The sequence below is a fragment of the Schistocerca piceifrons genome, unplaced genomic scaffold (assembly GCF_021461385.2).
Source record: "Schistocerca piceifrons isolate TAMUIC-IGC-003096 unplaced genomic scaffold, iqSchPice1.1 HiC_scaffold_2171, whole genome shotgun sequence".
NCBI lineage: Eukaryota > Metazoa > Arthropoda > Insecta > Orthoptera > Acrididae > Schistocerca > Schistocerca piceifrons.
The window spans coordinates 2,589,047-2,598,616 of NW_025728088.1; the positions used below are offsets into that span (position 1 = coordinate 2,589,047).

Genomic DNA, 9,570 nt, shown 5'->3' on the forward strand with positions numbered 1-9,570 from the left:
AAAAAGGTCCTTTTCCCTCGTCGCCAATAATTGTAGTGTCGGTAGCTGGACCGACACCGTGGAGTTGATTGCTGAAAAAGAAAGCTAGACTAACGCTGTGGCCGATAGTGCACGCACGGCATAAAGCAGACGGGCGTGAAGTCTGGAACATGAGAACTTATAAATGAATAAGAAGAAAAGTATGTAGATGCTTATTACTTATCTTTTATTGAGGCCTTGGAATACATCTCTCTTGAATACTCGTAAGCTATAGGCACTGATACAAATGGCTCCTTGCTAGTTCGTAGCCATTAACTTCTGATGGCTATTCTGTCTCTCGGCTAATGAGAGAGAAAGGCTTCGTACAACTGGGCGATAGCTAGGTTCGCGTACAACTGGGCGGTAGCTAGGTTCTCGTACAACTGGGGTCGAGTCCACTCTCGTATCACGAGACCTGCCTTGGTGGTGGCGCTAGGTCTGCGATCACAGTGGCGACACGCGGGTCCGACATGTACTACATGGACCGCGGCCGATTTAAACTACCACCTAGCAAGTGTGGTGTCTGGCGGTGACACCACAGTAAGATACGTTTTAGTTATAATAAATGTTCTGGAAATATTGAATCAGTTAGCAGTGCTTATGCGTTTTGCTGAGGAGATAATAGGAATAATTAAAATGAAAATAATACTAAGATTACAGACACCAAGATCAGCAGTCCAACGTGCGTGTTAGATTGAAAAAAAAACTGTTTTATCGTCTTCTTGCATCAGCTTTAATATTGAATTTCCCTTTTTTGTCATGTTAGTTGTTTTTGCGCCCTCAAGAACTTTCTGGTCCCTTAGGAAATTCTTTTTGTCATAGCAATAACTTCACGACCGGGTATGATCGTGTCTACGATCATGAAGTAATTAAAAGGACGATAATGCAATTTGCTAATCAACAGCACACTAGCTGTGACTGCTTCAAGCCACGCGAAACTGCAAGTAAAGACTATTCAAATTTCATAATCCAATATCTTACGCCAATTGTCATAAGAATCATAGATTGACCATTGTGGTTGATGAAACAGTAAGCGAAATCTCAAATTCCAACTTTTGCATTGAATAACATCATTTTTATTTTGTTACATCGCAACTCCCAAAAAAAGGGATGTTGTGGACACATGGCTTAGTGACAGACTAGGGTACTTGCACAGGTTTATCTGCCACCAAGTTCCGATATATCCCGAGTTTTCATTTGAGTATTCTTCCAAGGTATTCTGGATACAAAAGCAAGGAAATTACTATTCATAATTAGATTACTGGTGAGATTAATGGATACTATAAATAATACAAAACCCTATTTGATTACTTTTAAAAACAATTATTCTTGTGTTTCACAGTCATTTTTCGAAAAAACGAAACAAAGTTTATAATAAATTGACAACATGGCAGACATTGTGATGCCAGCTTCACCCTTTCTGCGTTGTTGCCAAATTTATTCAAGATGGAGGCCATAGATGTGGCAATGTGACACCGACGTCATGGTGGGAAAATAGGTTAACAGCGTTAGCTCAATAGATTTAACTCCAACCGTCCCCCAACCGTGAAAACTGCGGAAAATTCAAATTTATTGGTGGAAATATCGGATTTCGCGTGCTCACGTTGAGATCCAGAGACGAACTAACCTAGTTCACACCACCACGAGCTCATCCAACCCCTGCCTTCCCGCATCTTGAAATTGGTGCGAAATTCGCTCAGTCTGTCGAGCTGATGGAGTGGGAGTGTCTCACAATGGTAGGCTAATATAGCGTATATCACACATTGTTTAAACAAAAAATAGTTCAAATGGCTCTGAGCACTATGGGACTTAACATCTGTGGTCATCAGTCCCCTATAACTTAGGTTAGTTAGGTTTAAGTAGTTCTAAGGACATCACACACATCAATGCCCGACGCAGGATTCGAACCTGCGACTGTAGCGGTCACGCGGCTTCAGACTGTAGCGCCTAGAACCGCTCGGCCACCCCGGCCGGCATTGTTTAAACAATTGTATTAAGAAAGTTATTTCTGAAATCGCAATACACCTCTAAATCGACTTGTGTTTAACATTCTCTAAATTCTGTAAACAATTTCATTACTTAGTGTAATAATGTGGCCCCTTTCACTATAAGAATAAAGTCACAGAGCCCACTAAAATAGATAAGAAACTTCCTCGTACCCCAGTGCAAGAGCCAGACACAGAGCTTACAGTGACAAAGTACTTGCTGTGTCCCTGCAGTTCTTGGTGACTGTCACACTGGGAATACCCACAGCCTTCCTCCATCCTGGCACATGGCTACCCCTTGCCGTTTAACATGGACTGCACCCCCTGTGGGTCCAGGGAATAAAATAGGCCTGAGCTATACCTGCCTGTCTTAAGATGCGACTGAAAGGAGCCTCACCCGTTTTGGTCTCTGTGGTGGTCTCTGTGGTGGTCTCTGTGGTGGTCTCTGTGGTGGTCTCTGTGGTGGTCTCTGTGGTGGTCTCTGTGGTGGTCTCTGTGGTGGTCTCTGTGGTGGTCTCTGTGGTGGTCTCTGTGGTGGTCTCTGTGGTGGTCTCTGTGGTGGTCTCTGTGGTGGTCTCTGTGGTGGTCTCTGTGGTGGTCTCTGTGGTGGTCTCTGTGGTGGTCTCTGTGGTGGTCTCTGTGGTGGTCTCTGTGGTGGTCTCTGTGGTGGTCTCTGTGGTGGTCTCTGTGGTGGTCTCTGTGGTGGTCTCTGTGGTGGTCTCTGTGGTGGTCTCTGTGGTGGTCTCTGTGGTGGTCTCTGTGGTGGTCTCTGTGGTGGTCTCTGTGGTGGTCTCTGTGGTGGTCTCTGTGGTGGTCTCTGTGGTGGTCTCTGTGGTGGTCTCTGTGGTGGTCTCTGTGGTGGTCTCTGTGGTGGTCTCTGTGGTGGTCTCTGTGGTGGTCTCTGTGGTGGTCTCTGTGGTGGTCTCTGTGGTGGTCTCTGTGGTGGTCTCTGTGGTGGTCTCTGTGGTGGTCTCTGTGGTGGTCTCTGTGGTGGTCTCTGTGGTGGTCTCTGTGGTGGTCTCTGTGGTGGTCTCTGTGGTGGTCTCTGTGGTGGTCTCTGTGGTGGTCTCTGTGGTGGTCTCTGTGGTGGTCTCTGTGGTGGTCTCTGTGGTGGTCTCTGTGGTGGTCTCTGTGGTGGTCTCTGTGGTGGTCTCTGTGGTGGTCTCTGTGGTGGTCTCTGTGGTGGTCTCTGTGGTGGTCTCTGTGGTGGTCTCTGTGGTGGTCTCTGTGGTGGTCTCTGTGGTGGTCTCTGTGGTGGTCTCTGTGGTGGTCTCTGTGGTGGTCTCTGTGGTGGTCTCTGTGGTGGTCTCTGTGGTGGTCTCTGTGGTGGTCTCTGTGGTGGTCTCTGTGGTGGTCTCTGTGGTGGTCTCTGTGGTGGTCTCTGTGGTGGTCTCTGTGGTGGTCTCTGTGGTGGTCTCTGTGGTGGTCTCTGTGGTGGTCTCTGTGGTGGTCTCTGTGGTGGTCTCTGTGGTGGTCTCTGTGGTGGTCTCTGTGGTGGTCTCTGTGGTGGTCTCTGTGGTGGTCTCTGTGGTGGTCTCTGTGGTGGTCTCTGTGGTGGTCTCTGTGGTGGTCTCTGTGGTGGTCTCTGTGGTGGTCTCTGTGGTGGTCTCTGTGGTGGTCTCTGTGGTGGTCTCTGTGGTGGTCTCTGTGGTGGTCTCTGTGGTGGTCTCTGTGGTGGTCTCTGTGGTGGTCTCTGTGGTGGTCTCTGTGGTGGTCTCTGTGGTGGTCTCTGTGGTGGTCTCTGTGGTGGTCTCTGTGGTGGTCTCTGTGGTGGTCTCTGTGGTGGTCTCTGTGGTGGTCTCTGTGGTGGTCTCTGTGGTGGTCTCTGTGGTGGTCTCTGTGGTGGTCTCTGTGGTGGTCTCTGTGGTGGTCTCTGTGGTGGTCTCTGTGGTGGTCTCTGTGGTGGTCTCTGTGGTGGTCTCTGTGGTGGTCTCTGTGGTGGTCTCTGTGGTGGTCTCTGTGGTGGTCTCTGTGGTGGTCTCTGTGGTGGTCTCTGTGGTGGTCTCTGTGGTGGTCTCTGTGGTGGTCTCTGTGGTGGTCTCTGTGGTGGTCTCTGTGGTGGTCTCTGTGGTGGTCTCTGTGGTGGTCTCTGTGGTGGTCTCTGTGGTGGTCTCTGTGGTGGTCTCTGTGGTGGTCTCTGTGGTGGTCTCTGTGGTGGTCTCTGTGGTGGTCTCTGTGGTGGTCTCTGTGGTGGTCTCTGTGGTGGTCTCTGTGGTGGTCTCTGTGGTGGTCTCTGTGGTGGTCTCTGTGGTGGTCTCTGTGGTGGTCTCTGTGGTGGTCTCTGTGGTGGTCTCTGTGGTGGTCTCTGTGGTGGTCTCTGTGGTGGTCTCTGTGGTGGTCTCTGTGGTGGTCTCTGTGGTGGTCTCTGTGGTGGTCTCTGTGGTGGTCTCTGTGGTGGTCTCTGTGGTGGTCTCTGTGGTGGTCTCTGTGGTGGTCTCTGTGGTGGTCTCTGTGGTGGTCTCTGTGGTGGTCTCTGTGGTGGTCTCTGTGGTGGTCTCTGTGGTGGTCTCTGTGGTGGTCTCTGTGGTGGTCTCTGTGGTGGTCTCTGTGGTGGTCTCTGTGGTGGTCTCTGTGGTGGTCTCTGTGGTGGTCTCTGTGGTGGTCTCTGTGGTGGTCTCTGTGGTGGTCTCTGTGGTGGTCTCTGTGGTGGTCTCTGTGGTGGTCTCTGTGGTGGTCTCTGTGGTGGTCTCTGTGGTGGTCTCTGTGGTGGTCTCTGTGGTGGTCTCTGTGGTGGTCTCTGTGGTGGTCTCTGTGGTGGTCTCTGTGGTGGTCTCTGTGGTGGTCTCTGTGGTGGTCTCTGTGGTGGTCTCTGTGGTGGTCTCTGTGGTGGTCTCTGTGGTGGTCTCTGTGGTGGTCTCTGTGGTGGTCTCTGTGGTGGTCTCTGTGGTGGTCTCTGTGGTGGTCTCTGTGGTGGTCTCTGTGGTGGTCTCTGTGGTGGTCTCTGTGGTGGTCTCTGTGGTGGTCTCTGTGGTGGTCTCTGTGGTGGTCTCTGTGGTGGTCTCTGTGGTGGTCTCTGTGGTGGTCTCTGTGGTGGTCTCTGTGGTGGTCTCTGTGGTGGTCTCTGTGGTGGTCTCTGTGGTGGTCTCTGTGGTGGTCTCTGTGGTGGTCTCTGTGGTGGTCTCTGTGGTGGTCTCTGTGGTGGTCTCTGTGGTGGTCTCTGTGGTGGTCTCTGTGGTGGTCTCTGTGGTGGTCTCTGTGGTGGTCTCTGTGGTGGTCTCTGTGGTGGTCTCTGTGGTGGTCTCTGTGGTGGTCTCTGTGGTGGTCTCTGTGGTGGTCTCTGTGGTGGTCTCTGTGGTGGTCTCTGTGGTGGTCTCTGTGGTGGTCTCTGTGGTGGTCTCTGTGGTGGTCTCTGTGGTGGTCTCTGTGGTGGTCTCTGTGGTGGTCTCTGTGGTGGTCTCTGTGGTGGTCTCTGTGGTGGTCTCTGTGGTGGTCTCTGTGGTGGTCTCTGTGGTGGTCTCTGTGGTGGTCTCTGTGGTGGTCTCTGTGGTGGTCTCTGTGGTGGTCTCTGTGGTGGTCTCTGTGGTGGTCTCTGTGGTGGTCTCTGTGGTGGTCTCTGTGGTGGTCTCTGTGGTGGTCTCTGTGGTGGTCTCTGTGGTGGTCTCTGTGGTGGTCTCTGTGGTGGTCTCTGTGGTGGTCTCTGTGGTGGTCTCTGTGGTGGTCTCTGTGGTGGTCTCTGTGGTGGTCTCTGTGGTGGTCTCTGTGGTGGTCTCTGTGGTGGTCTCTGTGGTGGTCTCTGTGGTGGTCTCTGTGGTGGTCTCTGTGGTGGTCTCTGTGGTGGTCTCTGTGGTGGTCTCTGTGGTGGTCTCTGTGGTGGTCTCTGTGGTGGTCTCTGTGGTGGTCTCTGTGGTGGTCTCTGTGGTGGTCTCTGTGGTGGTCTCTGTGGTGGTCTCTGTGGTGGTCTCTGTGGTGGTCTCTGTGGTGGTCTCTGTGGTGGTCTCTGTGGTGGTCTCTGTGGTGGTCTCTGTGGTGGTCTCTGTGGTGGTCTCTGTGGTGGTCTCTGTGGTGGTCTCTGTGGTGGTCTCTGTGGTGGTCTCTGTGGTGGTCTCTGTGGTGGTCTCTGTGGTGGTCTCTGTGGTGGTCTCTGTGGTGGTCTCTGTGGTGGTCTCTGTGGTGGTCTCTGTGGTGGTCTCTGTGGTGGTCTCTGTGGTGGTCTCTGTGGTGGTCTCTGTGGTGGTCTCTGTGGTGGTCTCTGTGGTGGTCTCTGTGGTGGTCTCTGTGGTGGTCTCTGTGGTGGTCTCTGTGGTGGTCTCTGTGGTGGTCTCTGTGGTGGTCTCTGTGGTGGTCTCTGTGGTGGTCTCTGTGGTGGTCTCTGTGGTGGTCTCTGTGGTGGTCTCTGTGGTGGTCTCTGTGGTGGTCTCTGTGGTGGTCTCTGTGGTGGTCTCTGTGGTGGTCTCTGTGGTGGTCTCTGTGGTGGTCTCTGTGGTGGTCTCTGTGGTGGTCTCTGTGGTGGTCTCTGTGGTGGTCTCTGTGGTGGTCTCTGTGGTGGTCTCTGTGGTGGTCTCTGTGGTGGTCTCTGTGGTGGTCTCTGTGGTGGTCTCTGTGGTGGTCTCTGTGGTGGTCTCTGTGGTGGTCTCTGTGGTGGTCTCTGTGGTGGTCTCTGTGGTGGTCTCTGTGGTGGTCTCTGTGGTGGTCTCTGTGGTGGTCTCTGTGGTGGTCTCTGTGGTGGTCTCTGTGGTGGTCTCTGTGGTGGTCTCTGTGGTGGTCTCTGTGGTGGTCTCTGTGGTGGTCTCTGTGGTGGTCTCTGTGGTGGTCTCTGTGGTGGTCTCTGTGGTGGTCTCTGTGGTGGTCTCTGTGGTGGTCTCTGTGGTGGTCTCTGTGGTGGTCTCTGTGGTGGTCTCTGTGGTGGTCTCTGTGGTGGTCTCTGTGGTGGTCTCTGTGGTGGTCTCTGTGGTGGTCTCTGTGGTGGTCTCTGTGGTGGTCTCTGTGGTGGTCTCTGTGGTGGTCTCTGTGGTGGTCTCTGTGGTGGTCTCTGTGGTGGTCTCTGTGGTGGTCTCTGTGGTGGTCTCTGTGGTGGTCTCTGTGGTGGTCTCTGTGGTGGTCTCTGTGGTGGTCTCTGTGGTGGTCTCTGTGGTGGTCTCTGTGGTGGTCTCTGTGGTGGTCTCTGTGGTGGTCTCTGTGGTGGTCTCTGTGGTGGTCTCTGTGGTGGTCTCTGTGGTGGTCTCTGTGGTGGTCTCTGTGGTGGTCTCTGTGGTGGTCTCTGTGGTGGTCTCTGTGGTGGTCTCTGTGGTGGTCTCTGTGGTGGTCTCTGTGGTGGTCTCTGTGGTGGTCTCTGTGGTGGTCTCTGTGGTGGTCTCTGTGGTGGTCTCTGTGGTGGTCTCTGTGGTGGTCTCTGTGGTGGTCTCTGTGGTGGTCTCTGTGGTGGTCTCTGTGGTGGTCTCTGTGGTGGTCTCTGTGGTGGTCTCTGTGGTGGTCTCTGTGGTGGTCTCTGTGGTGGTCTCTGTGGTGGTCTCTGTGGTGGTCTCTGTGGTGGTCTCTGTGGTGGTCTCTGTGGTGGTCTCTGTGGTGGTCTCTGTGGTGGTCTCTGTGGTGGTCTCTGTGGTGGTCTCTGTGGTGGTCTCTGTGGTGGTCTCTGTGGTGGTCTCTGTGGTGGTCTCTGTGGTGGTCTCTGTGGTGGTCTCTGTGGTGGTCTCTGTGGTGGTCTCTGTGGTGGTCTCTGTGGTGGTCTCTGTGGTGGTCTCTGTGGTGGTCTCTGTGGTGGTCTCTGTGGTGGTCTCTGTGGTGGTCTCTGTGGTGGTCTCTGTGGTGGTCTCTGTGGTGGTCTCTGTGGTGGTCTCTGTGGTGGTCTCTGTGGTGGTCTCTGTGGTGGTCTCTGTGGTGGTCTCTGTGGTGGTCTCTGTGGTGGTCTCTGTGGTGGTCTCTGTGGTGGTCTCTGTGGTGGTCTCTGTGGTGGTCTCTGTGGTGGTCTCTGTGGTGGTCTCTGTGGTGGTCTCTGTGGTGGTCTCTGTGGTGGTCTCTGTGGTGGTCTCTGTGGTGGTCTCTGTGGTGGTCTCTGTGGTGGTCTCTGTGGTGGTCTCTGTGGTGGTCTCTGTGGTGGTCTCTGTGGTGGTCTCTGTGGTGGTCTCTGTGGTGGTCTCTGTGGTGGTCTCTGTGGTGGTCTCTGTGGTGGTCTCTGTGGTGGTCTCTGTGGTGGTCTCTGTGGTGGTCTCTGTGGTGGTCTCTGTGGTGGTCTCTGTGGTGGTCTCTGTGGTGGTCTCTGTGGTGGTCTCTGTGGTGGTCTCTGTGGTGGTCTCTGTGGTGGTCTCTGTGGTGGTCTCTGTGGTGGTCTCTGTGGTGGTCTCTGTGGTGGTCTCTGTGGTGGTCTCTGTGGTGGTCTCTGTGGTGGTCTCTGTGGTGGTCTCTGTGGTGGTCTCTGTGGTGGTCTCTGTGGTGGTCTCTGTGGTGGTCTCTGTGGTGGTCTCTGTGGTGGTCTCTGTGGTGGTCTCTGTGGTGGTCTCTGTGGTGGTCTCTGTGGTGGTCTCTGTGGTGGTCTCTGTGGTGGTCTCTGTGGTGGTCTCTGTGGTGGTCTCTGTGGTGGTCTCTGTGGTGGTCTCTGTGGTGGTCTCTGTGGTGGTCTCTGTGGTGGTCTCTGTGGTGGTCTCTGTGGTGGTCTCTGTGGTGGTCTCTGTGGTGGTCTCTGTGGTGGTCTCTGTGGTGGTCTCTGTGGTGGTCTCTGTGGTGGTCTCTGTGGTGGTCTCTGTGGTGGTCTCTGTGGTGGTCTCTGTGGTGGTCTCTGTGGTGGTCTCTGTGGTGGTCTCTGTGGTGGTCTCTGTGGTGGTCTCTGTGGTGGTCTCTGTGGTGGTCTCTGTGGTGGTCTCTGTGGTGGTCTCTGTGGTGGTCTCTGTGGTGGTCTCTGTGGTGGTCTCTGTGGTGGTCTCTGTGGTGGTCTCTGTGGTGGTCTCTGTGGTGGTCTCTGTGGTGGTCTCTGTGGTGGTCTCTGTGGTGGTCTCTGTGGTGGTCTCTGTGGTGGTCTCTGTGGTGGTCTCTGTGGTGGTCTCTGTGGTGGTCTCTGTGGTGGTCTCTGTGGTGGTCTCTGTGGTGGTCTCTGTGGTGGTCTCTGTGGTGGTCTCTGTGGTGGTCTCTGTGGTGGTCTCTGTGGTGGTCTCTGTGGTGGTCTCTGTGGTGGTCTCTGTGGTGGTCTCTGTGGTGGTCTCTGTGGTGGTCTCTGTGGTGGTCTCTGTGGTGGTCTCTGTGGTGGTCTCTGTGGTGGTCTCTGTGGTGGTCTCTGTGGTGGTCTCTGTGGTGGTCTCTGTGGTGGTCTCTGTGGTGGTCTCTGTGGTGGTCTCTGTGGTGGTCTCTGTGGTGGTCTCTGTGGTGGTCTCTGTGGTGGTCTCTGTTTTGCAGTCACCCTCCTGGGTGTGTACATTTCCATCACCTGTGTGGTATCACTTTCTATTCTGATGATAATCGACCTGTTTGCTTGATTGCACCTGATATCGAGCAAGGAAGCCAGTCCCCCCTGCGGGTCCAGGGATTAGAATAGGCCCGAGGTATTCCTGCCTGTCGTAAGAGGCGACTAAAAGGAGTCCATCCCCCTCACGGGGGTAGTTAGCGCCTGCGTCCGGAGACGGACGGTTCCACGACCTATCAT

The 9,570-nt window shown here is 54.1% G+C and overlaps 1 protein-coding gene across 1 annotated transcript; it reads right to left on the reverse strand.

Annotated features, from left to right (window-relative positions):
- Positions 1–2,250: 2,250 nt before the first annotated feature.
- Positions 2,251–9,345, reverse strand: LOC124742180 (titin-like). Its single transcript, XM_047248759.1, has 3 exons — positions 3,177–9,345; positions 2,401–3,132; positions 2,251–2,327 (listed from the first exon to the last, which is right to left on the reverse strand). The coding sequence occupies exons 1-3, from the start codon at positions 9,343–9,345 to the stop codon at positions 2,251–2,253; spliced, it is 6,978 nt and encodes a 2,325-aa protein (XP_047104715.1).
- Between the last annotated feature and the right edge of the window lie 225 nt (positions 9,346–9,570).